The following is a 27,630-nucleotide window of genomic DNA, read 5'->3' as shown; positions in this document are numbered from 1 at the left end:
AGGAGCACTGACTATAGCATTAGTTCAAAATAGAGATAAAAGATGTTATGACAAGGTTACGATGTGAAATTAAATGCTAGAGAGGAGAGAGGACTGCCCGCTTCAAGAGCAAGGGTGTGGTACCACTAATTCTATGAATCTCCATGCTTCCTGCATGGAATGCATGTTGCTATCAAGTACCACAAGTTTGCGTAAAAAGTCCCAGAGGCGGCAAAAATGCCCTCATCTGAGCAAAGACAAATTACTTGCCACAACAAATCAGTTTCCTTAATTATCAGACGACAAGCTTTCTCTTGCAACCTGGCCAAGAGCACCCCAGAAAGAGAGAACCTGCATTTATATAGCGCCTTTCACGACCTTGGGATGTCCCAAAGCGCTTTAGTGCTAATGAAGTAGTTTTGAAATGTAGTCACTGTTGTAATGAAGGAAACACGGCAGTCAATTTGCGCACAGCAAGGTCCCACAAACAGCGAATTGATAATTTTTTAGTGATGCTGGGTGAGGGATAAATATTGGCCAGCTGTCTGGGGAAGACTCCCCTGCTCTACGCCGAAATAGTGCCATGGGATCTTTTACATCCACCTGAGAGGGCAGACTCTTGTTTAACGTCTAAGCTAAGACTTTAACTCTACCTTAACAATGGAGTTCAGAGGAGTGGGTGAAGCAAGTAAGTGAAACAAAGTAGGGCGAAGGCTAGGACGAAGGATAGAACGATCAAAGATGGTAGGTGTTGTGTATGTACCTTTAAGGGAATAACTGGTCTCAGACTGCAGTACCGGCAGTGACCACCCCTGTATAAAAGGCCCTAGCAGACTTCTGTAGTTTCAGTTTCCAGGTTGTCTCCATTCAGTAAAGACTTGTTATAATCAACTCCTGCAGTCCGTGTCTCAATTATACATGGACATAATAGTAGGTGTTGGTTGGACTGGTCTCAACAAATTGGTCCAGTGTGCACCCTAGTCCTGACTGCAATTTTGTATTTACCCATCCTCTCCACTGATTCCATTTCTTCAGTCACAGGAAGCACATTCATATTTTTATGTCATGTGCTGCCAAGGCATCATAATTGACCACTTGTTGTGCAGAAACCCAGATCCTTAAAGGATTGATTCATTGCTTATTTCTAGAAAATTCTCCATCAGTCAAGCTTAATATTTTTTTTTAATTGCACTGCCCTGGGATTTTTTTTTTATGTGATTTGGTTCTCAATGGATGCAAGGGTCCGGTGTAAAATGAAGTTGGGAAATTCTCAATCCAACTCCTAGAGGACTCAACACTGTCCCTAACTGAGCACTAAATTGGCAACCTCGCTCTGACAATTCAAAAGATGGCTGGTCTAGGAAATGGAGAAATATCACACAACACATTGGGGACTGAGCTGGGGTATATGGTTAGGACAGCGTGCAGGGTATTTTACTCTGCACTAACCACGCTGTACCTGACCGAGGAGTATTTCCTGTCAGAATGTCTTGCAGCTTCGAACATTTCTCCCCTCCCGTTTTTTTTTTTTCCTGAAGCCATTGATGGGGTACAGATTCAGAGGGACCAGATACTCTCTACTACCTCATTCAGATGGCAATTACTCATATCTGAGCTTTAATAGTGAGTGTTGTCAGGATATTCAACTACTGAGGCTACACAATTGAGCCCAGTTCTGTCTGCACCCGTGGTGTTCAGGTAGGAGACACTGGATAGCGATCATGATTTTCTCCTCCCTAGCCTACAGCAATATTGCCTTTCTCAAGATGGAGACATTGGCTATTTAAATAACTATTGTCCAGCCATTAGGACCACAATAGCAGCTCCGAGTGATTAATGGATGTTGGTTGAGTGGATGACATTTAAGATGAATGTTTAAGCCCTGTTTTTTTTTTTTTAAATGCAGCTTTCAGCTTGGACTTTCAACCCATTTGCTCCTATCTTCAAGCAAAAGCTGCATATTATGGAATAGACAAAACATGTAGTCGATGCAGAGCAAAACGAGCTCCTTGTACGTCCCAGGTTTACTAGAGAATTTGTGTAGAGGTAAATTGTTGCCCCGCCAGAATTTCAATGGAGCTTAACGGTGAGCTTGTGGAAAATATCTGCTTGATCTGTGAAAAACACCCAGTAGTACAATTCCAGACTGTCCTCCAAACCTTTGGTTGTATCTGGAGAGGGCATTTCGAGCTATACAGAGTGCTAGGTACATAACTATCATTGGTGATGGTTGAAAAAGTTTAAGGTGATGCATTAAAAGCATGCATTAAGGCAGAAAGTGCATTTTTTTTCCCCCCTGAAGTGTACTGCAATCAATACACTAATTAAGCCGGGTGACTACGCTGGATGAATATTTAAATTTGCGGAGCAGTTTTTCCCTTTTTAAGCCAATATTTATCTGAGTCAGAAGATTGTGGGTTCAAGTCCCACTCCACGGACTTCAGCACAAAAATCTAGGCTGACACTCCAGTGCAGTACTGAGGGAGTGCTGCACTGTCAGAGGTGCTGTCTTTCGGATGAGACGTTAAAACGTCTGCTCTCTCAGGTGGACATAAAAGATCCCACGGCACTATTTCGAAGAACAGCAGGGGAGTTATTCCCGGTGTCCTGGCCAATATTTATCCCTCAATCAATATCACTAAAAGAGATTATCTGTTCATTATCACATTGCTGTTTGTGGGAACTTGCTGTGCGCAAATTGGCTGCCATGTTTCCTACATTACAACGATGACTACACTTCAAAAATTGTCAAGATTTCTGACAGATGAAATATCAGTGTTTCACAGCTGTTAAGCTGTCAAACACTGACAGTCTGATTTTTAAGATGAGTCCTTCTGTGCAGACTCATTTAGAAATCTCAGCAGCACTAAAAGCTGAAGGCTGTCACTTTTGACAGATCGCAGCCGTTCAGCTTTCAGTTCCGGCTGAGTACTGCGCTCCCAACAGCTACAGGAAGAAAGGCTGTTAAGGTAAGTAAAAGTTCTTTACACACTTTAGACACACCAAACGCACTTACCTTTACACTCATGCACCCATCACTCACCTGAGCGCCGACATCGCGACCCCTCCAACTCATTCAACCCGACGGCCCGCCTGCTCTACCTGGCGTGGTTTGGAGCCGTCGGGGAAACCCACACGAAACCCCTCAAAATGGGGATTAGGCTAAAAACTGCCTGTTAACTACCTGTTAACAGGCAGTTAATTGGCACTAATCCCTTCCCGCCTGGTTTCGGCGGGTCCCAGTGCGGGGCAGGTACCCGCCGCCCCTGAAACTTACGTGTGGCGGGGTTTTGGGCGGGATGGTGTCGGGACCCCCAAAGTCGGGATTTCCCCCCCCCCCGCCCCCCCCCCCCACCACATGCTTGAAACCCCGCCTGACGGCTCCCTGAAAATCTAGCCTGTTGACTCTGTTTCTCTCTCCACAAATGCTGCCTGACCTGCTGAGTATATCCAGCATTTTCTGTTTTTATTTCACTCAGTACTAAATATTGGACAACAATTCTGGAGAATAAACCTGGCAGGTTCTGCTCTGGGGGGGTTTGGGCAGCACCTTTTTGTTTTAGCTAGGAGGGGAATGGGAGGGTTGATGGGACGGGAGTGATGATAAAGCGAATGCACTGTTGTGGTAGCCCCCATGTCCAAATGCTACTGTAGCAGTTGACGGCGCGTAAAATTTTCTCCGAAAACAATAAACAGAAAGTGTTGTTAACACGGCAGGTCGGCAATGTTTCCTGTAAGCTGCGTGGCCGCGCGGCGCTCCTGGGGTCCTGTGCAGTGCTTCGGGCATCCCGCGCAGCCAGCTTGCAAATAGAAAAACCGCGCATGCGTGATATTTTGAATGGGCTGCACAGACAGTTAAAGCAGGCCGCCCCCCCCCCCCCCCCCCCCACCAAAAAAAAATTACATGGAACATTGCAGGTCAGTCAGCATCTGTGGAGAAAACCGATGAGTTGATCTTTCAGGTGTAGACCCTTTGTCAGAACTACTGACTGACCTGAGGCATTTTCTGAATTTGTGTCCAATTTCCAGTATCTGCGGGATTTTTTTTTAACTTCTTACAATGGGTTCCAATATTTTTTGTCTTTGATTTTAAATTATCTGCTGTTGACATGAGAATGAAAGTGCACTTCCCTTCTGAATAAATAAAGTGAAGTGTATTGTGTCGCCACTACTTAAATTCTGTGGTGAAAAGTCAGATTAAATGGCTGCAGGCCTTAAAGGGATATTGTCACCTCTGAATAGTACTTGGCACAGCTTCCTTTGTGTTGTGTAAAGATCCAGCTTGATGGGTCAGATACTTGCATGTGACAATTTTAGGAGGCACGTTCATCATGGCTACTATTTTAACCCAAAAGGGCAATACCTCTTTAATAAAATGTATGTTTTGAGGGAACCCGCACAAGATGCCTGATCCAAATGTCTATGCCATTATCAGGCCACCTGCATTGTAAAGGGTGAGTCACCTGTGAACCATGAAAGGAACTGCAGTATAAATGCAGCTTTTGTTCTGCCCTGTCTTGCCTTCAGTTCATTGTCCTTTCACTGCACCGCACTGAAACCTGTTGTTGGTCACGTGCTCTCTTAGCCTATCTTGCTATTGAGATTCTGGTCCAAGTGAGTGACGTCTAATTGTAAATGGATAAATTGAAACCGCTCCCTGATCAGGGTGAAGTAAGGTTGCTCACCTTTTCGGAATTATGCACCTGCACCTTCTTTAAGCCAGTTGAATTCAAAAACTGACAATTCCCCACGCCCCCAAAAGTTTGTTTGCTTTTTCAAAAGGGAGCACCACAGCCATTCAAACCAAAACCGATCACAAAGCACAGCTATATTTACATATAATAGTAAACTGAAACTGGCACTTAAATAAACTGTGCTGCACCCAAGTGATAAGGTTACTGAAACATTTTGTCAAGGGCCACTTTTTTTTTTTTTAAATAGTGCAGTACTCCTGTCACCGCCAAGACTCTAATTTGGAATCATACATTAGTACAGCACAGAAGGAGGCCATTCGGCCCATCGAGTCTGCACCGGCTGTTTCGAAGAGCAATCCAGTTTGTCCCACTCCCCCCGCTCTTTCCCCATATCCCTGAAATTTGTTCTCCTTCAAGTATTTATCCAGTTCCCTTTGGAAGGCTACTCTTGAATCTGTTTCCACCACCCCATCAGGCAGCGCGTTCCAAATCCTAACCACTCGTTGCGTTTATAAAAAAAAAAAAAAAAAAAAAAAAGTTTTTCCCCGTGTCTCCTCTGGTTCTTTTGTCAATCACCTTAAATCTGTGCCCTCTGGTTATCGACCCTTCAGCCATTGGAAACAGTTTCTCTTTGCTTACTCTACTGAAGGATCCGAAGGCCACATCCAGTGAGCTGACGTCAGAGTTCCTATTTCCTCCTATGTATCTTGTGAATACATGGGGTTAGTCCCGTTGCATGACGTGTATGTAGCGGCACGTGGTATGATGTGGCTATGTCACATTTTCCCCCCCCCCTCCCCAGTTTGTGCCTACACCGATGCAAAAATTGCAGCCATGCACAGAGTTCTGAGGCCTTCTTTTCCATGAGGCACACCAGGCAGATACAACGTTTGTTGTTGTCCTCGCTTCCCTTGAGAAACTGGCCTTCAGTGGGCCTACAATTGAAGCTAGATTGGAAGGTAAATAAAATGCGGATTAGAAGGTAAACAAAAAGAAGACTGGCATGGCAGGGTGTTCCAGATCTCTCTCTCTCTCTCTCTCTCTCTCTCTCTCTCTCTCTCTCTCTCTCTCTCTCTCTCCTCTCAGCACTGTTTCTTGCTGGCTACTAACTGTAACATAAAAGTTCCAAAATAACAACAGAAAATGCTGGAAAAACTCAGCAGGCCAGGCAACATCCGTGGAGAGAAATTAGAGTCGATGTTTCGGGTCAAACCCTTTGTCAAGACTGAAGGCCAGGCTGGGAGAGAACAAAAGAGAAGTGAAGAGACATTAAGAGGTAGTCAAAACGAGACGAGATGGTGATGGGACTAGTGGAGACAAAAGACGGCTCAGATTAGGTGTGAAATGCGCTGGTAGAATGAGACCGCTGCCATGTGGGAGAGAAAAAAAAAGGGGGGGGAGGGAAGGGCCAAAACAAAGGTGTGGTTAAAAAATAAGTGAAAATGTAATGGGGGCCGAGGTTATGATCTGAAATTGTTGAACTCGATATTGAGTCCGGAAGGCTGTAAAGTGCCTAATTGGAAGATGAGGTGCTGTTCCTCGAGCTTACGCTGAGCTTCCGTGGAACAATGCAAGAGCCTGAGTACAGTGAGGTCTGAGTGGGAATGGGGCGGTGAATTAAAATGACAGGCGACCGGAAGCTCAGGGTCATCCTTACGGACTGAACAGAGGTGTTCCTCGGCCCCCATTATATTTTTACTTATTTTTTATCCACACCTTTCTTTTGGCCCTTTTTCCCCCCCCCCCCTTTTTTTCTCTCCCACATGGCAGCTGTCTCCCATTCTGCCAGCGCATTTCACACCTAATCTAGAGCTGTCTTTTGTCTCCACTAGTCCTATCACCATCTCGTCTCGTTTTGAATACCTCTTAATGTCTCTACACTTCTCTTTTGTTCTCTCCCAGCCTGGCCTTGAGTCTTGACAAAGAGTTTGACCCGAAATGTTGACTCTATTTTCTCTCCACGGATGTTGCCTGGCCTGCTGACTTTTTCCAGCATTTTCTGTTGTTATTTCGGATTTCCGGTATCTGCAGTATTTTGCTATCATAAAAGTTCCTAAACTCTGCCTTCCTCTTCCTGCATGGCCTCTAAACAGAGGGCCAAAGAGACAAAAAACAGCAGGTCTTCTGAAGGCCATATTTGTCCTCTGCGCCATACTATGACTACTGCTGAATGTATTAGAACCCACTATACATTCCAGGCTATCTAACAGCGAACTAACATCCTCCATTAATTTGAGCTTATCCAAAACTCTGCTGTCCTTGACCTGTTTTGCTTGCACATCATACCATCTCTTGCTGACCTACATTGGATCCTGGTCCCCTAGTACCTCACATTTAAATTTCTCATCCTCCTGTTTAAATCACTCCATGGCCTCGCCCTTCCTTATCCCTGTAACCTCCTCCATGAGTGCCAGTTACAAAAACTAGGAACACTTAGAATCCTGAAGTGGTTGAGAGCGAGATGAGTGATATTTTGCCCTGATGGATGGATATTAGATAAGTTAGGTGGGCTAAAGGAAGACAAAGCACCAGGCTTAGCAGGACATATCCTGAGGGAGGAAATTCCGGAGGCCCGAGAAATTACATTTCGGGGCTTTATTGAGTGTGAATGTGTGCCAAAGGACGAGTGAGTGGCCAATTTACCCATTTACCAAAAGGGAGACAGAGCTAACCTTGGAAATTACAGGCCAATTAGCTTAACATACATGTTAGGGAACATTTTTAGAGTCTCTAATTGAGGATGAAATTATCATTTATCTAGATAGAGAAAAGTTAGAAGTAGCCAGCACGGATTTCAAAACCTCAGAAGTCTTTGCGGGGGTAACGGATATGGTAGATGGAGGAAATGCAGTGGATGTAGCGTACATGAACTCCAGGAAAGCTTTTGACAAGATACCGCACTGGAGCTTATTAGAAAAGATTAAAAGGTATGGAAAAAGGGGGTGAATAGCAAACTAGATTAAAAATTGATTAGAAGGGAGAAAACCGAGAGTAGGAATTAACAGCTGCTTTTCCAGAGTAGTTTGTGGTGTCCCTCGGTTCAATTCTAGTGCTACTTCTGTGTATATCATTGGACTTAACATCAAGGCAACGTTCCCTATAAGCTGCACAACCTGGGACCAGCTTTTTCAATGTTAAGTTCAATGTGAATGGGCCGCGCACCCAAAAAAAAATAAGATGGAACGTTGCATTAGGGGGTTACTGAATAGTTATTTAAGTGCAGAAACCTCAGCTGATTTTCCTTCCCACCGTCAGTCAAAGGGATGCTGAGACCAATTGTTGCAGCCTTGCTGTCACTCTGGGCAACTCGGCTTAGATTGACAATTACACTGGAGCCTTTAGTCTATGGAACAGAAAATTGTGGAGGGTGTGCCTGCAATTTCCCAATATGCCAACTGAGTCACGTAGCCCCACATAGCTCTCTGACCCCAGAGTATCGTACTACTCCATTAATCTTGCACAGACCAAGATAACATCAATTTACAGGTCTGTGGCAGATGAATCCATTGGGATGGAAACATTCAGTAATGTGTTTTTCTGTGCAGTATACATTTGACAATGACCTTAACAGCCTTCTCGCTTACAATGCTGTCGCTCGTGACTAACTGTCCAAAGGATACACTGTTATTTGTCCTTTCTCTTCTGGTGATCTTTTATCAGTCAGCCAACAGGATAAGCTACTTGGAGGCAGTCTGCCAATTTACGACATTGTTTACATTTTCAGTTTCCATTTCCGGGACATTGTGGCAGTTTTTCCGTCTCAAAAGTTGACCCTCTCCAAAACGTGAAGCAAAAAAATAATGATGTTTACAAAATATATGTTGACACCTGTAGGATATTTCCATTTAAATCCTGATGCAGTTCCTCTCTTACCCTCCCCCCCACCCCCAAACCTGTGATTATCAAACCACATTATTTCCTGCAAACCTTTTTGTTTTTAATATTTTAAAGTGGTTCCAAAGTGGAAACGGGCCATATTTCTGGACATGATGTTCCCCTTGTCTTGGCGTGTTATTTGCAGTGAAATCCATTTCATAGAATCATAGAAATTTACTGCGCAGAAGGAGGCCATTTCGGCCCATCGTGTCCGCGCCGGCCGACAGAGCTATCCAGCCTAATCCCACTTTCCAGCTCTTGGTCTGTAGCCCTGTAGGTTACGGCACTTCAAGTGCACATCCAAGCACTTTTTAAATGTGGTGAGAGGTTCTGCCTCTTCCACCCTTTCAGGCAGTGAGTTCCAGACCCCCACCACCCTCTGGGTGAAGAAATCTCCCCTCAATTTGTGGAGTTTTTTTTATTCAATTCTTTTGTGGTGAATTTTAAAACTTGCTTTAAAATGCAAGTCAAAATTAAAATGCTGCGGATGCTGGAAATCGGAAGCAAAATTAACAACGGCTGCGAACATCTTGGGGGGGCCATTTGAACCTAACTCGCTGGGTGGGAAACCCACGGGATTGGGTGAAGCACTAGTTTGACACCCCGCCCAATATTATTCTCCAATGGCGTGGTAAAATCAGGGTGTCAAACCAGGGTTCCACTCGATCCTGCCAGTTTCCCCAACGAGTGGGTTAGGTTAAAATTGCCCCCAATAGATCAGTCAGCAACTGTGGCGAGAACAGGCAAGTTTACATTTAGAGTGCAAACCCTTCTTCAAAACGGAGAAATAAGAAGCTGACAGGCGTATAAGTACAGTCAGAAAAAGGGAAGCAGAAATTTGTCTTGTATAGAAATGAAATATAAACACAAAAAGGAATTGTGTGTGGGATGGTGCAACAGAGCAACTCAGTCGAGTAATAAACAGCAGCACTAATTTATTGAAGAACTAAAGGATGGGTACAGCAAAAAGAGTAGAGATGGAAAACCTTGGGGTCGGGTATGAAATTCAAACGGGTTCGAAAATCAGGGTATGGCTAAAGTCTGAAGTCAATATTCAGACCAGAGGGTTGCAGGGTGCCTAGGAGAAATATGAGCTACTGTTCTTGAGGCTTGAGTTGAGCTGTGTTGGAACAGAGTGAGGCCGATGTCCAAGGTCAGAGTGGGAATGGGAGGGGGGCAAGCCACAGGGAGCTCATGGAGACACTAACTGAATGTAGGGGTTTGACGAAATGGTCACCTAATCTGCGTTTAGTTTCCCCACAGGACCACACAGTGTGCAGCATAGCAGATTAGAAAAATGAATATAGATTGCTGTCTCGTGTGGAAGGAGTTTTGGGGCCCTGGACAACTGTGTGTGAGGAACTACTCAATCCTCCTGAAGCCAGTGTGGAATTTATGATAAACCTATATAAAACACTGGTCCGGCCTCCGCTGGATTACTGTGTCCAATTCTGGGCACCACACTTTAGGAAGGATGTGAAGGCCTTAGAGAGGGTGCAGGAAACATTTACGAGAAAGATTCCAGTGATGAGGGACTTCAGTTACACTTATAGACTGGAGAAGCTGGGGTTGTTCTCCTTGGAGCAGAGGAGATTTGATAGAGGTGTTCAAAATCATGAGTGGTCTAGACAGTAGATAGAGAGAAACTGTACCCATTGGCAGAAGGGTCGAGAACCAGAGGACGGAGACTTACGGTAATTGGCAAAAGAACCAAAGGCGATGTAAGAAAAAACCTTTTTTACACAGCGAGTTGCTAACATCTGGAATGCACTGCCTGAAAGGGTGGTGGAGGCAGACTCGATCTTATCTTTCAAAATTCAGTTGGATACATTTCTGAAAGAAAAAAAATGCAGGGCTACGTGGTAAGTGAGGGGAGTGAGACTAGCTGAGAGTCGGCACGGGCTCGACGGGCCGAATGACTTTCTTCCGTGCTGTAACCATTCTATGATTGACCACCTCATTCTCCTCCCTCTTTGTGGTCTATCTCTATGTCTTCATAAATGCTTTCTGCACTTGTGCTTTCAGTCAGTTGTGGTGCGCCACTGGACTCCTGTCCTTGGCCCCCCTCCTATTTGTCATTCACTTGCTACTCCTTGGTTGTGCCCAACTCTACCTCTTCCCCCACCAGCATTGATATTGATGGCTTTTCATTCAGCTGAACGTCAGCAAAATAGGAGTAATTTATCCCGACTCCCCACTACCTGCATACCACCAGCTCTGAATTTATCGACCAAGACTGCATTTTTCCACACCTGGAATATTGCCCACTTGCATATTATAAGATATAAAAACAGAAAATGCTGGAGATACTCCGCAGGTCAGGCAGCATCTGTGAAGATAAGATATTAAAAGTATTTGCATTACTTGTTGTCTCAAAACCCCATTTCTGGTGAATCTTTGAAATCCTAGCCTTTCTATTGAGTCATGCAAGTAATGCACAGCAGCTCAGGATTCGGTTACCATTTATATTTCCCCCTCCTCATCCAAGTAGTTCTGCACAAATTTCTCTCTTTTGCCATTAACAAGGCCTACATGTCCTGAGCAAACCCTTAATGAGGGTTGTTTCTCTTTTTTTCTTTTATTCATAAGTTAACTTTCAGTCCTTTTACAATGTGCGTAAGATGAAGCTTAATGGTAGATTTTTTTTTTTGGCGTATTTCCAGTAACTACCATTCTTTTTTACTCATGTTTACTTTTTCGTCTCACTCCATTCCACACGAGGAGAATATGGCCCATGATGGGCTCTGCCATTGGGGATTTTTGCTCCTGTGCGATTGACGTATGGTTTACAGAAAATATCCTGTCTGGGCAGCGACTCTTGGTTACTTAACATGGTTGTTTAAAATCCACTTTTAATATTATTTGACGCCAGATCTTTTTGAAATAATTTAATTTGTGTTTGATCAGATTTTAATTTCTATTCACACATTAGCACAATATTGCCTTTTTGCACAAATAATAAGGATTGCTTAAATGACAAACCCATATCCAGCTCTGTGTTGTTGTCCATTTTGTGTGTGTAATGGTAGTAGATTCTCCTGCCAATCACCATACATACCTAAGATCTTTTCAGTAGGATTTTAATAGGAAACGGTTACTTTTTGAAGTGTGAAACGCCTGCCATTGATTACTAAAGTGCTTCATCCTTAAGGATTTTAATTATGCTGACTATTTACAGATAAGGAAGGCCATTTGACCCACCTTGGTTCATCCATTTGGTACTCCATTCAGAATTGGGAGTCTTCAACCACAATCTGGTCCTGAGAGTGTCCAATAACTATTTTGGTGGGCTTGCAAACTGGCTAGGAACAAAACAAACTGGACCGGCACAGTGTAGTGATTTGGTTTCATACGCGCAAGCCAATTTTGTCCCCTCAGATTGTGCGATATGCACCATGCAATTATTATATGAATCTGTTTGGCATTGAGTCGCCGTTGACACCTCTGGTTGTGTTCCTCCAAGTCGGAGGCTAGGGTTTGACCGGGGCCAAGGATTCAACTTGGTTAAAACTTGAATTTCCAGAAGTTTACAGTTAACTTTAATCAACAGTTAAACTTTCACTTGAAGTAATTGCAAGTTACATACCTTAACTCTTTGGTGCTAAAGTGAAATGGCTGCAACCTCAGGACGTTGCAAAGCGCTTCATAGCCAATGAAGTACTTTTGAAGTGTAGTCACTGTTGTAATGTAGGAAATGTGGCAGCCAATTTGTGCACAGCAAGCTCCCACAACCAGCAATGTGATAATGACCAGATAATCTGTTTTTAGTGATGTTGATTGAGGGATAAATATTGGCCAGGACACCAAGGAGAACGCCCCTACTCTTCAAAATAGTGCTGTGCGATCTTTTATGTCAACCCGAGAAGGCCTCGGTGTAACGTCTCATCTGAAAGACGGCACTTCCGACAGTGCACCTCTGTATTGCACTGGAGTGCCAGCCTGGATTATGTGCTCAAGTCTCTGGAGTGGGACTTGAACCCACAATGTTTCTGACTCCGGCAAGAGTGATGCCCACATCCCATAAACGAATAAATAAAAATTGCGCACAGCAAGCTCCCACAAACAGCAGTGTGATAATGACCAAATAATCTGCTTCTGTTATGTTGATTGAGGGATAAATATTGGCCAGGTCACCAGGGATGATAACCCCTACTTTTCTTCGAAATAGTGCCATGGGACCTTTGATGTCCACCTGAGGGAGCAGACGGGGCCTCGGTTTAATGTCTCATCCAAAAGACAGCACCTCCGACAGTGCAGCACTCCCTCAGTACTGCACTGGAGTGTCGGCTTCGATTTTTGTGCTCAAGTCTCTGGAGTGGGACCTGAACCCACAACTATCTGGCTCGGAGGCGTGGGTGCTACCCACTGAGCCACTGGCTGACACCGTGCCCACACAACCACTTCCTAATGGCAGTCACTAACAATTAGGAGGGGGCGGGCTGGGACTTGAACTGTTTTTTTTTTTCCTCCCCCGTCCCCTTGTAGCCCAGTGGCACTGAGGACAATTCCAGTACCTGTACTGTTAACACAACACGGACCGCACACTTGATCACGGTACCTCGTTTCCATACTGGAGAGTGTATTTACCAACTGAGCAATGGGGGCAGCAAACAAAAAAGCACAGAAAGGTTAGATTGTTTTCAATATAGAATGTGAAGCAATGTCTAGGTGACATGGTACGGGAGCATATTGTACAAAGAAGGAAAACCTATTGTGATTAAAGTATTTAATTGCCAGATCTTTCACCATATTAATGGAGGCACGCCTGTCTCCTCGCAAGACTTAACGACCATGAGATAGATTGGAAACAGAAGCCCTCCATCTAAGCTGTCTTTCCCAAAAGTGAATTTCATTTCCGGTATTGTGGTTCTGTTCTTGATTTGTTAATTATACTGAAATGCGACACCTTTTGCTGACAGCCAGGCTATGTTGCCTCCCCTCTCTGCGAGAGCCTTCCCAGTCTTATTGCATTACAACATCTGAGTTTTAATCCTGACGCGAAGGAAAATGAGGTCTTCTGTTTAATGGGAGGGGAGAAAAAAAAAACTGCCCAGCGCTGGAAATCGCAAACAAAAAAACCCCCAAAAAATATCAGGCCTGCTGTGTATTCCCATCAGCATCAGTAAAGAGAAACGACAGGTTAACACGTCAGGTGCAGATGCTTTGCCAGAACCAATCCTCTGACACATTTTCATTCACGTCTTCTAACATAATACTGCAGACTTTTTTTAATAGAGCCTTTGGTTGCTCCCCACCATCCCCCCCCCCCCCCCCCCCCCCCCACCCCATGGCCTAGTGATTACAGGCACTGGCTGGAGTAATGGTAAACCGGATAGAGGAGGCCCCAACGTTCGATTCTTGGTCTGCACTGAATGTGTTGATCCCAGCTGGGGTCACCGAAGAGACGTGAAGGTTGGAAGTTGGGGGGGAAAAAACAAATCAGCCAAGGTTCCTCCTCCAGATTGGCAGGAAAAAGAGAAGTATCGTCCTGCCAAATGAATGTAAAATATGTAATTCCTGATTGAGCTAACAGTTGATTGCATGACTAGATTGCTTGGGATAATTAAATGCAAAACAGTGGGCAATGGGAGAATAATACATGCCTGAGGCATGATGTGTAAGGCTCAAAACCAATTGTGGGATTAAAGTCTAGAACATTAGTGTCCAATCCGAGGGTGGGTGTGCCCTTCGACCCTTCCTCTCGCCCAAGCCACAGCAATCAAGTCTTGAAGCAGCAGCAACTCGATCCTATTTGCACTTCGATTTGCTGTTCTGGCCTGGTTGAATTCTGTGGGCCTGGAGGGCTGGATCGTCTCATAAGTGGATAACTTCTAACTTGGATCCCAAGATCTATCCATGTCAGCAACTGTAGAGATATATGCAAATTAATGGGAACGTGCATTTAAACTCTACATCTGCCACCCCCATGTTAGACACCTATGCAGCCGACAAAGATGGAAGTTTGGTCTCCCTATGGTATGTAGTTCCCTCAGTCAAGAAGCCCAGTGACAGACCTGAGTGCTGTTTTTTATAAAGCAGTTTTGCACTTGCCCTTGGTTTTGCAGACCAATGCCAAGCCAATCTCTTGTGTTAATCTCCTGGACCCTGTTCTCTTTCCCCCCCCCCCCCCCTTTAAGCCCACATGCTAGGGTTGCCAACCCTCCAACATTGCCCTGGAGTATCCAGAAATTAAAGATTCACCTCCAGAACACTGTTGTGAGCAACCCTGGAGAAATAATATAGGGGTGTTGGAAAAACAATAGAAAGAAAGAGAGACTTGCATTTATATAGCACCTTTCACGACCTCAGGATGTCCCAAAGCGCTTTACAGCCAATGAAGTACTTTTTTTTTTGGAAGTGTAGTCACTGTTGTAATGTCGGAAACGTGGCCACCAATTTGCGCACAGCAAGCTCCCATAACAATGTGATGATGACTGGTAATCTGTTTTTTGTGATGTTGATTGAGGGATAAATATTGGCCAGGTCACCAGGGATAACTCCCCGGCTCCTCTTCGAAATAGTGCCATGGGATCTTTTACACCCGCCTGAGAGGGCAGACGGGGCCTCGGTTTAACGTCTCATTAGAAAGTCGGCACCTCTAACAGTGCAGCACTCCCTCAGTACTGCATTGGGAGTGTCGGCCTAGATTTTTGTGCTCAAGTACCTGGAGTGGGGCTTGAACCCACAACCTTCTGACTCCGAGGCGAGAGTGCTACCAACTCAGCCACAGCTGACACAATGGGCTGGATTTTGATACTGGAGGTGTGTAGGAGGCGGGACTACAACTTTCGGGGTTGTAGTCCCGCCTCCATCGAGTTGTGGCCAACCCACGCGATTTTCGCTTGATTGACCTTGTTGAGCCCGCCCAGCGGGCTCAGCAGGTCAATTAAGGGGCACCCGGCAACAGGTGATGTCACAGATTGACATTTCATCTGTCAAGCGCTTTTGACAGATGAAATATCAGCGTTTGACAGCTCTTTGAAGCTGTCAAACACTGACAATCTGTACTCCAAGTTAATTCCTTCCTCTCAGGCTGATTTAGAGATCTCTCCAGAACAGAAAGCTGAATGCTGCAACTTTTGACAGCTCGCGGCCATTCTGCTTTCTGTGCCGGTGAGATGAGGGACTCCCGAGACCTGAAGGAAGGGAGGCTGTAAAGGGAAGTAAAGGTAAGTAAAACTTATTTAATCACTTTACACACACCAAACACACTTACCTCTGCACTCATGCACCCATCACTCACCTGAACACCGGACATCTCGACCCCTCCAAGTCCTTCAGCCCGACGGCCCGCCTCGCTAACTTGGCGTGGTTTGGAGCTGTCGAGAATCCCACACTTCAGCAATAAAATTAGGGATTAGGCTAAAAACTGCCTGTTAACAGGCAGTTAATTGGCACTAATCCCCTTCCTGCCTCAGGTGGCGGGTCCCAGCACAGGTCGGGTATCCGCCTCCTTTGAAACTGGCATGGAAGCGGTTTGGGGGCGGGATGGGTTCATGCACCCCCCGATTTTGAGATTTTAACTCCTCACACACCTCCAATCCCGCCTCCATGGCCCAATGAAAATCCTGCACAATGTGTGTGTTTTATTCACTTTCTTTGAACACTTTCATTTTATTTGTTGTAAAAATACTAGAAATGAGAAAAAAGGCTGTTTGGGCGGGGTGGTTGGATATGGGAGGTCATGTGATGATGCATCCAACCAGAGTTGGTGACTCTACCACATGCACAGAAGACCTGATCTCCCTTTTCTAAATTGGCCTCCTCCAATGGACCTCGAGGCACAGAATATTATAAACTTAATAATTTATTCTTCTTGGATTAAAAACATCTTCAAACATTTTTTTAAAAATCATAGACGCTGACTAAGCTCAATGCAGCTAAAGCTTAAGTCTCTGCCTAAGCGCACTGACCAGCTGAACTGGCGTCATGTGCTCAGGCCATTGTGGAAGCCATAGTACCAGTGGCAGATTTGGAGAGCCAGCAAAAAGTGTGTGTCTGCTGCTGCACCTTCATATTTTGCAGTGCAGTTGACTATACAAGACTTGCACGTCAGAAGTCAACAACAGTTCCCTCGCTTGCGGCGGGGGGGGGGAATACATTTTACTGGTTTCACTCGAAATTGTGATTGGAGGAATTTGTTGTGAATGCATTTTGCATTTCCGCTTCGTGGATTTATTTTTGATTTTTAAAAAGACGCTTTATCTTTCTTTCTTTTTGTGTCAGACTAGAGGAGATCTTAGGCCTTGGTCTCTTTAAGATTGCAACCAGATCTTATTCATGGACACAATCATCCTGTAACTTGTACAAGTTTTGTATCTGCTGATTATTGCATTGCAGAATTTGTTTTAATCTACGGATTTAGAGAGATGAAAGGAACCTTCCAGAACCATTGTTGTCCATTTGTATATCCCTCATTCTTTTGTCAAGAAACTATCCATCTCCCTGTTGAACTTGATATTATCAGTCTAGCTGGGCAGCCTGTTCCATGCATTCAGTTGACACTCCAGAGCTGCACTGTCGGTGGTGCCGTTTTTCAGATGAGATGTTAAAACCGAGGCCCCGTCTGCTCTCTCAAGTGGACGTAAAAGAGCCCATGGTGTTATTTCGAAGAAGAGCAGGGGGAGCTCTCCCCGGTGTCTTGGCCAATATTTATCCCTCAATCAACATAACAAAAACAGATTATCTGGTCATTATCACATTGCTGTTGGTGGGAGCTTGCTGTGTGCAATTGGCTGCCACGTTTCCCACATTACAACAGTGACTACACTTCAAAAAGTACTTCATTGGCTGTAAAGTGCTTTGGGACGTCCTGAGGTTGTGAAAGGTGCTATATAAATGCAAGTCTTTCATCAACCACTGAGTAAAGTAGTTAAATTTAAACTGTTCACCTGTCCTTCTGAGCGTGATCATATTCAGTTCCTTGCATACTTTTTCATCCTTTGCACAGTTTCAAAAATTCAGCTGCTGCTAAGCTAGCAACTGCTTTTGGGTGAAATTTTCAATGAGCTTTTGTCAACAAGTTACATTGTCTTTGAGAAATAACTTCAATGCATTTTGCCACTAAGATTAGTCCATTGCTATAGTTTGCTTCAATATTGTGAGCTCATTATGTCGCTGTTAATATCGTCACTTAAGCCTCTATGAACAAGAGTCTTACAAGATGCTTTACCTGTCCGAGTCTGCCCTTCCAGTTTAGCTCATCAAAGCACTGCTACCAACGTCGCCAACCCCACCTGACTTCGTTCTGTCAAACAACACCATTTTTCATTTATATAGTGCCTTAAAACATCCCAAAAAAACATAGAAACATAGAAGATAGGAGCAGGAGTAGGCCATTCGGCCCCTCGAGTCTGCTCCGCCATTCAATGAGATCATGGCTGATCATCCAAATTCAGTACCCTGTCCCTGCTTTCTCCCCATATCCCTTGATCCCTTTAGCCTTAAGAAATATATCCAACTCCTTCTTGAATATATTTAATGAATTAGCCTCCACTGCCTTCTGTGGTAGAGAATTCCACAGGTTCACCACACTCTGGGTGAAGAAATTCCTCCTCATCTCTGTCCTAAATGGCTTACCCCTTATCCTTAGACTGTGACCCCTGGTTCTGGACTCCCCGGCTATCAGAAACATCCTTCCTGCATCTAGTCTGTCCAGACCTGACAGAATTTTATAAGTTTCAATGAGATCCCCTCTCACTCTTCTAAACTCCAGTGAGTATAAGCCCAATCGACCCAATCTCTCCTCATACATCATTCCTGCCATCCCAGGTATCAGTCTGGTGAATCTTTGCTGCGCTCCCTCCATGGCAAGAACATCCTTGCTCAGATAAGGCGAACAAAACTGCACACACTACTCAAGGTGTGGTCTCGCCAAGGCCCTGTACAACTGCAGCAAGACATCCTTGTTCTTGTACTCGAACCCTCTCGCTACGAAGGCCAACATACCATTTGCCGCCTTAACCGCCTGCTGCACCTGCATGCTTACCTTCAGCGACTGGTGCACAGGGACACCCAGATCTAGTTGCACTTTCCCTTCTCCCAATCTATTGCTATTCAGACAATAATCTGCCTTCCTGTTTTTGCCACCAAAGTGGATAACCACATTTATCCACATTATACTGCATCTGCCATGCATCTGCCCAATCACCCAACCTGTCCACGGTTGGGACTGGTGGCCAAAAGCTTGGTCAAAGAGGTAGATTTTAAGGAGCGTCTTAAAGGAGGAGAGAGAGGCAAGGAGGTTTGAGAAGGGAATTCCAACATTTAAGGCCTAGGCAGCTGAAGGCACGGCCACCAATGGTGAAGCGATTAAAATTGGGGATGCGCAAGAGGCCAGAATTGGAGGAGCGCAGAGATCTCGGAGGATTGTATAGCTGGAGGAGAATACAGAGATGGGGAGGGGTGAGGTCATGGAGAGAGTTTTCAAATCTCTCCATGACCAAGGATGAGAATTTTAAAATCGAGGCATTGCAGGACCAAAAAACATGTTAGCTGTATATTTTTTTGGGAACAAGTTGGACAATAGCAGTGGTAAATCTAAACTGTTGGGTTAGTTTTTCCATGGGGGTCTGAAACAGTCTGCCAAAAATGTCTGTTCAGGAACAACTGTAAAAGCTCTTGCGCAGAGTCTGTTTTTTTAAGAGGCTTTGAAGAACATTCCAGAAATGTAAAAACTTTGAAATGTTGTCAATATAAATCATGAAATAGATCCAAGGAAAACGATTTCTTAACGTGGCCAGTGTTTCCTGTATCCTGACTGTTTTGTTTCTTCTGAATATTCTTTGAGCCGTAGTCTCTGGCGATATTGAACAACCTAATCTCCACTTCCATTGAATGGCTTAATGCCCTCCATTGTCTCTAATAATCCTTAAAATTGAATGTGTGCCATAATCCAGACAACTGACTGATACCAATTGTGATACATAAAATAACCATTTGGTTGCTTGATCTCCTTTCTCAAAAGCTTGAATTTGTGTTGCTGCATAATGCATTGCTAGATTACTCTTGCTGCTATATAGCATTTTTGGTCTCGGGAAAATTTTATTTTTGCATGGTAAAATCATGAAAATAGCACTCTCTCTCTCACAAGGACTAAGTGGCACTGAGTAATGACTTGGCCCTTTGTTCTGAATCTGCTATATTACAGCTGCTTGTGTTCTCAGACTGACATTTTTGCTTTCTCCTTCCTGACTTCCATCGAGACTCCTGTTGCTCTCTTCCCTCCTGATTCCTGTCCAGGATTCAAATGATTTTTTTTTTAAATCTCTCTACTTCTGCGTTAAATCATGCCCATCATGGTAGATCTAAAAACCATGGGAATTTTTCATGGAAAGTTGCACTCTGGTGTCGGCTGTGTCTCCGGGGTAACACTCTCGCCTCTGCATCAGTTTATCTAGGCTGACACCTCAGAGCAATACTGAGGGAGTGCTGTACTTCGGAGGTGCTGTCTTTCGAATTGGATGTTACCCCGCCTGCCCCCTCAGGTGGGCATAAAAGATTCCATGACACTTTTCGAAGAAGAGCAGGGTTCTCCCTGGTGTCCTGACCAATATTTATCCCTCAACCAACAATCACTAAAAACAGATTATAGAGTCATTATCTCATTGCTGTTTGTGGGCCCTTGTGTGCGCAATTTGGCTGCCGTGTTTCCTACATTACAACATGGCATTACTGTCATTGAATCCCCCACCATTAACATCCTGGGGGGTTACCAGTCTGTCTGAATATAGTCTGTCTTTCTTTATAGGACCCATTGCTGGCTGTGCATATTGTTTAGTGTGTCTTTCTGTTAATTGTGGGGCTATGAGTATTATCAAGGCTGTCTAATCCTCCAGTGGTCACTGAGATAGCAGCGAAGTCACAGCTGGATTGGTGGGGGGAGAAGAGGTTCTGGAGCAGTTCTGAAAGTGAAGTCACGCTCCATCTGTCGAGTCAGTGCGATCAGTTTGGCTTTGATTGGGAGTTATAGCATAAAGGTAGGCTGAATTCAGCATCCGGGCCCAAACTAAGTTGAATGTTTCTCCAGGGAGTCCCAGTCTTGCTTTGCATCGTTTTCCTTTGCTCAGAAGTTACGTGGGCCTTGGCGCCCATTTCCCACTCACAGGTTTAGTGCCTGGGCGAAGTGGTTTCGGCGCTGCGCTGATGGCTAAACCTGTGGAGTGTGATGGCACCTTGGCGCACACCTCGCCACAGACTCTGAAGAGGCAATGATACGGGAATGCTTCTGTTGTGTTAACAGCTGCGCACCGTGTAAGAACGCACAATGTGCTCTGACGTTCCTTTGATGATTTTTTTTTTCCTTTCACAGCAGCGTTACCGTTTACCATATTGACATTGCAGGCTAAGCCAAATATACGAGGATTTTACTGCAATGATGACAGTATCAAATATCCATACAAAAAGGACACCATTTCACATTGGATGATGGCAGCAGTTATTATTCCAGCCTGTATCATAATTGTAAGTGACTGACTGAATTTACTACTTGTTTTTTGAATGATTACCACAAGTGCATACTGTTGCCAGGCAATATTTGAAAAGGGGCCACTACTCCCGATAGCTCAGTAATACCAGTTGGTATGGAGCTTGGTTACATGGGCCAGAGGGCCTTGGATTCAGTCCCGAGTTATGCTGAGTTAGCTGATCTTGGTCAGGGTGGTGACTGAGGTATTACACTTGGCCTCTGCAAGCCCTGGGCTAGGGAAGAGGAAACAAATTGGCCAAAATTTTGCTCTGATCACTACCTAGTGACCCCCTACTGAAACATGTGGATATGGCTGTGGTACCCCCCATGATAAAATAGTCTGTTGACGCTCCGTCCAGGCTTTGTCATCAAGAATGGTTATGTGGGCAAAGTATCCAATGAGCCATATTCTAGCATGAGTTAGCACCTCCTGAGCAGTGGAACCAAGGAAACAGGCCATTTCTTTAACATAGCTCATTAAAGTTCTGCATGATCTACAGACTCGGTTGGGGGTGGGGGGGGGGGGGGTGGGGTGGGGTGGGGTGTAACCTTTCACCCCCAAAAAGGGATGGGGTTGGGTTGGGTGGGATGTTAAAATGTTAATAATCTGAATCCTGATTCCCAACCCGCGCACTTCTGGTTTTAACGGAGGCAGGACAGGGAGGCAGGCAACCAACCCGCTCCCAGGAGATGAGTTGGCAACCTAAATATTATAATGAGGCTGAGTGCCTCATATTTAACCACCATTTTAAATTTAACACTGGCCAGCCGAGTTTTCCGGGCTTCGGGAAACCCGTCGGCTAAAGGGAGGCGAGGACTGCTGGATCCAGGCGGTAAGTGCCTTTCCACTTACCTGCTGGATCCAGTTTACCTGCTTCACCCACACCCCGCGATCGGACACCCACCCGACCCTCCCTCCCGCTCTCCTCCACGATCTCTCCCCTGCTCTTGCCTCCAATCTGCCTTCTCGCCTCTGATCTCTTTCCCCACTGCCCCCCCCTTCCTCCGGAACCCAATCTCGCCTCCAGCCTCCAATCTTCCCTCTGCCTCTCAATCCAGCTGGCTGCGGCCGGGAAACGGAGATTAAAAGATGTTAATTGGGTCCTGCCGTTAAATTCAGCAGGACCTTCAGGGAGCCTGTTCTTCCTGGTTTCCTGACCTCCCTGCTCTCTCCCCACCTCCGAGTTAATATCTAGCCCATGGATATGTGTAGTACTGTAGATATCATTATCTGAACAGGATTTATGGTTCTTTGGGAAGGCTGTGCTCTCTTTAATATTGTATATATTTTAGTCAGTCTTTGGTAAATCAACGAAAGGATCCCGAGCCGATTACTATATTAGCTGTTGTCAGTGCCAACACTCAACTGAATTACTCCATTAGACCAATGAAGGGTCATGTGACTGTGGTGCAGATGTTGATTGTAATGTATTTTTTATGCCAATTTTCTCCCCTCCTTCCTTTCTCCTGAAGATTTTTGCTGTTTGCTGGGGAACAGTTCCACAGCCCCTTGCTGCCCTCTGGTACATTGCCGGATTGGCCATTATTCGTGTATGAACCTTAAAATGAGTGTTAGTAATTTATTCACTCTGGTTTGGTGGGGAGGGAAAGAGGGAACATCATCTGGAGAGTTATCGCTAGTGAGAACTCGGGCTGATTTTTTTTCTACTCCCAGGGCCACGCAGGCCACCTGTAGCAATCCTGCTACTGTGTTGGCTGGACTCAACACAAACAATGGATTGAAGCGGAAACCCTTCCCGTCTGCATGGATCAACTATCCACTCGATAAACACACTGAGCCATTGGGGAATCTCTAATTGGCGGTTTTCATGCACTTTGCATTACTGTTATGTTCTTTCTGGATTGTCAGACCCAGAAAGTCTACATCTTATGACGCTGGTTGAAGAAGTCTTGCTCTGATCTCTATTGAGCACTATTTAGCTACACAGTGTATGCACAGAATAAAGGCACCCATTTAGTTTAAGGTGTTTCCCTTTTTAGGATTTTCTGTTTGTTTCCCTGAGCCCTTGTGGGATGATCCTGAGCTACGTGGAATCAAACATCCAGCATTCCTGAAGCTCAAAACACATCTGCACAGATACATGGGCAGTGATTAAAGTACCTGGTGCCCAGAACCGAAACCTCGGCTGTGTACCCATTCCTAATAAAAATGTGCGTGGCTCAAAGCAATTTTTCGATGCATTACTCGATGCACCACTGCTAGTCCCCTTTCCCTCTCCTGTAAGTACTAACTCCTCTTGGGGTACAGTTCCAGGCCAACATCCTTGAGCCAGTACATTTTTATCGGTGATCTTTGGCAGTGAGTGCCAGCAGGCTATTCATGTATGGGGGAGCGGTGGTGGGGGAGCAGGGACATCATAGCCAAGCAAAGCCCAGCACTGCCCTCATCCAGCATACCGACTTTGCTTCAGGATAGCACTGGATAGCAATGAGAAGTGGGTACCCTAACTGACTTTTTGCTCCCATCTTCCCGAGCACAGGGTTGCTGAGGCCAATTGTATCTGGCACCACCCCCCCCCCCCCCAAAACCCCCACTCCCACTTTAAACCTACACTGGCTGAAATTAACTAACAGATCTGATCTGGGATCAAACTTGGGGCCATCCTGATTGAAAGGATCAGGTACTCCGTGCCTTAACCAGCTGACCTGTCGAGGAATCTAACTGGGGTTTTGTCCCTGCCCGTGCCTCACCTGTCTGTTTTCCTTATTTAGATTACCGTCGGAGAAGCATTTATGGTTCGCCTGAAGTACCTGTATTCGAAGTCTCAGTTTAACAACTACGTGGCTGCCTTGTACAAGGTGGTGGGAACCTTCCTGTTCGGTGCTTCCGTGAGCCAATCGCTGACCGACATTGCGAAGTACACCGTGGGGCGCCTTCGGCCAAGTTTTCTGGCGTTATGTAACCCCGATATGTCGCTGGTGAACTGTTCACAATACGTCCAGTCGTACGTTTGCAGAGGGTCGATTAGTGATGTCACTGAGGCAAGGTATGTAGCTGACCAACAGGGAAGTCGCAACAAACTTTTTAACGCTTTAATATCCAAACTATAAAGCAACGGCACTTTTGGCATATGGGTTTCTGCTCATGTTCTGATTTTTTTTGTTGAAGCAGTATTTTTGGGGGAATCGTGTTGCTCAATGGGAGGGTGGTTACTGCAGGGGAATGGAGCACCTTCGTTCTAAGTCCAGGCAGAGCGCAACAGTGTAAAGGTCGCTCTAATTTGACCCAACATAGCTCAAAAAAGCAGCCCCGTACTGCACCCGTGTGATGTCTTTTTTCATTTTTCATAACGTTCTGTGGTTTGTTTGAGTGAGATTGGCACCAGTTAATGCTGAATTGGGAGCAGTTATGCGCTTCATAAGAACTGGATTGAGACGACCAAAATCCTTTCACGTGGAACCCTTGCAGACAGAAGAGTCTTGCATCTGGTAATGCTCAATTAATTCCATTCTCTGCTCATTGCTACAACGATTTCCTATGAGCAAGTGTCAGATAGTCAGTCTAAAGATGTGTTAGCACCAACATGAAGTTTCTTTTTGTGATCCTGGATGCCGATTATAACACCGGGACCTAAAGGCTCAACTTTCCCAGGTGCTGAGCTTTAAATTAACTTTTGGTCAGCGGGCATAATATTTAATGGCAGGAAGGTTGTCGGCCCTTCCTCGGGCCTATGGCAGTTGATCAAAAATGGATCCACATACGTCCGCTAAAGGGGACGGGGGAGAGTATCCTTGCCACTCATGAGAAATAAGAGCAGGAGTAGGCCATACGGCCCCTCGAGCCTGCTCCGCCATTCAATAAGATCATGGCTGATCTTCGACCTCAACTCTACTTTCCCGCCCGATCTCCATATCCCTAGAGTCCAAAAATCTATCTATCAATCTCAGCCTTGAATATACTCAACGACTCAGCATTCACAGCCCTCTGAAGCAGAGAATTCCAAAGATTCACAACCCTCTGAGTGAAGAAATTCCTCCATAAAGTCCACCTTTGTTGTTCTCCACAGGCTGGTTTTCTCTCAGTTAATTGGAGACACGCTCTCATTTTAGAAAGGAAATGCTCCGCTTTTTTTCATGTACTTATGGGTGATGGTCATCAGATTAAAAGTATTCTTCCAACCATCCCTCTGGGCATTGGTTGCTTCCATTAAGCGGCTTTTATGGAATTGCCATCCAATCAATACGGACTTTGGTAGATTATCACAACATTAAAAAAAAACTGTTAGTCTATGTTCTTAGTACTTTTCATATGTAACAATAATGAAGTAGGAGTTACTCCGTACCAAAATAGGCCAGATCCAGGAACACAGGTGGTACTTTGAAATTCAAATTGGGTAATGTTTAGAACCTGGATGTTGTAGTGTGCTAGATCTGGATTCAAATCTAGGACAACAAATGGGTTGTTTCTGTTTACTGGCTGCGAACTGAGTTTGGCCAATCTCCATCCAATTCTTTCTAGCCACAGGCTAACCGCACAAAACTGCCCCTTACTGAGCACTGATGCACACTAACTAACTTGCCAATCTCGCTCAGAGCGACCAAAGGTTGGCTTATGTAAGCAAATATGAACGATAACCCACTACCATTGGACTGACCATTATACAACTTGAAGCTGTCAGTAATCTTTTTGACTTGCCAGTTTTCTAAAATTGGCTGCCATCGCTCTCCCTTTCTGTTCCGAGTATGAGCTGAGTATATTCCTTAATCCCAACAGCTAAATGTCATGTTGATATTTCTCACATGTATTCTGTAAGAATGGTCTCTCAAGTGTTTAGGAATGGTGGAGAATTTTTTGAAAGCCTCCTTTGCCGGGACATCTATTCTGAGCACTGATTAATACCAGTTCCATGTTGTGCTTCATTCTGTTCCGCTCTATCTCTGTGATTTGTGTGGCTGCCAGTACATTCTTCTGTTAGGGAAAACTGCTAGTCAATTTGACCCTGTGCTTATTTGCCAAATCAAAATGTTTGCCTGTCATATGCGCATAGTTGCAGAGCAGCTCATACTGAACAGAACAATGCATAACTTGTACTTTCTTAAAGTGGATTCATTATAGTTTTCATATAGATGTCAATTATTTCATATCCCATGACGATGTTGAATTAGCGGTGCAATTTGCTCCTTTTTGTATAGTCTTGTCTGTAAACACTGGATCAGTGGTTTAGTGGCTAAATGCACTGTCGGTGCAGTACAGTAATGAGTTCCACAGACTTGGAAGGCTCGGAGTCGGTCCACAGTCTGTGCCTTTTTTTAAATTTGGGTCAGCCATATGTCTGACAAGCACAGAAAACCTTTCACCAGGTTTAAGAGTTTCCAAGCCAGGCTCCTGAGAAATCTGCACAAGTCGAGTTTCTGCTGTCCGATATGGAGTGGACATCCCACTTGCCTAAGACCAGAGAGTAAAGTGCAACTTGGCAGAGGCTAATCTTGATACCCTCGCCCGCCCCAAGTTTGCACGGGGCTACTGCTGGAACTTAAGCAGTTAAGACCACACAAGCTTCCAGCGTAGAGCTGCTTGTTCAGCCTGGAACATCCTTGCCTCTCCGGGGATTAGTGTTCAGGGTTGTTTGAAACCAAGTGGGAAGAAAATCCCTGTCCCCAGAAACAGATGTAACCCCCTGGTTCCATCACTGAACCAGGCTGATTAACCAATCACCAACGGTGCCTTGGAGCACTGTGTACCTGCCTGACTCCAATATCAGATTATAAAGTATGGCTCTGAATTTCCATTGGTAAACACGTCACCTTGCATCCATCAGAGACCCAGTTTATTCCCCTACTCTTCTCCCCCACCCCCCGCAGCCCCCTCCATTGAAGAGTCACGAGTTGGCCAATAGACAACTGATGAGTTTGGGTTTTAACGCACACTATGTTGACACCAGGACTTCCCATATGTGGCAACATGAGCAGCCAAACTCACTGTAGAAATTTGTGAGTGCATTGTCACCATTTTCCTGACTACAGCATGGACACACGCCATGCCCTGTTGCCTGCTTCTCTTCCTACTAATCATATTCGGCACTGAGCCCTAGATATGAGTGCTTGCTCTCCTATCCGGCCTCCATGTACAGCTGTGTGCCAAGTCTGAATTTCGTTATCGTGTACCCCGTGGACATCTGCCTTCAGCGTGATGAAAGGACCTGCACAGGGCTGCTTGTGCTGCTCCAGCCTGCTTAATGTTTTAGACATTGAAATCCAGTGTCATGTTCCAGGCTTACTCATCACCAACTGCTCAATCCAGGCCCTAGTTGAAGGGCTTTGGCAAAGAAGAAGCCTGTCATGAATCTGGCTCTCTCCAAGTACTTGTTTCCTGTAACTGTTTACCTTTTGTGCCACTTCTACCTGCTCTTGAGCAGTGCAAAGCCATGATGCCATACTTGAAGAAACCCACACACATATGCCACTGACTAGCCCATTGTTCAATATGGGAGGTGAACTAACTAGATGTCCAGGTTATCTCCAATCCCACCTGCAAAAAGGAGAAAAGCCACACTTTCCGAAATGCCTCGAGTATTGTGTGCAGTTTTGGTCGCCTTATCTGAGGAAGGATGTTCTTGCCATGGAGGGAGTGCAGCGAAGATTCACCAGACTGAT

The 27,630-nt window shown here is 45.1% G+C and overlaps 1 protein-coding gene across 7 annotated transcripts in view; it reads left to right on the top strand.

Annotated features, from left to right (window-relative positions):
- LOC147108098 (phospholipid phosphatase 2-like) overlaps positions 1-27,630 on the top strand; it is a 104,576-nt gene that overhangs the window by 55,381 nt on the left and 21,565 nt on the right. For all 7 annotated transcript variants that reach the window (XM_086004584.1, XM_086004580.1, XM_086004582.1 and 4 more), the window contains 2 exons: positions 20,860-21,011; positions 23,749-24,023. In XM_086004584.1, coding sequence (XP_085860710.1) covers positions 20,973-21,011; positions 23,749-24,023 — 314 coding nt within the window. In that variant the 5' untranslated portion in view covers positions 20,860-20,972. The remainder of the gene's footprint in view (positions 1-20,859; positions 21,012-23,748; positions 24,024-27,630) is intronic.

Source organism: Somniosus microcephalus, chromosome 13 (genome assembly GCF_052327205.1).
Source record: "Somniosus microcephalus isolate GS21.2 chromosome 13, FLI_Smic_1.0, whole genome shotgun sequence".
NCBI classification, from domain to species: domain Eukaryota; kingdom Metazoa; phylum Chordata; class Chondrichthyes; order Squaliformes; family Somniosidae; genus Somniosus; species Somniosus microcephalus.
Note: the sequence above shows the minus strand (reverse complement) of the source record. Positions and strands in the feature narration are given on the sequence as shown.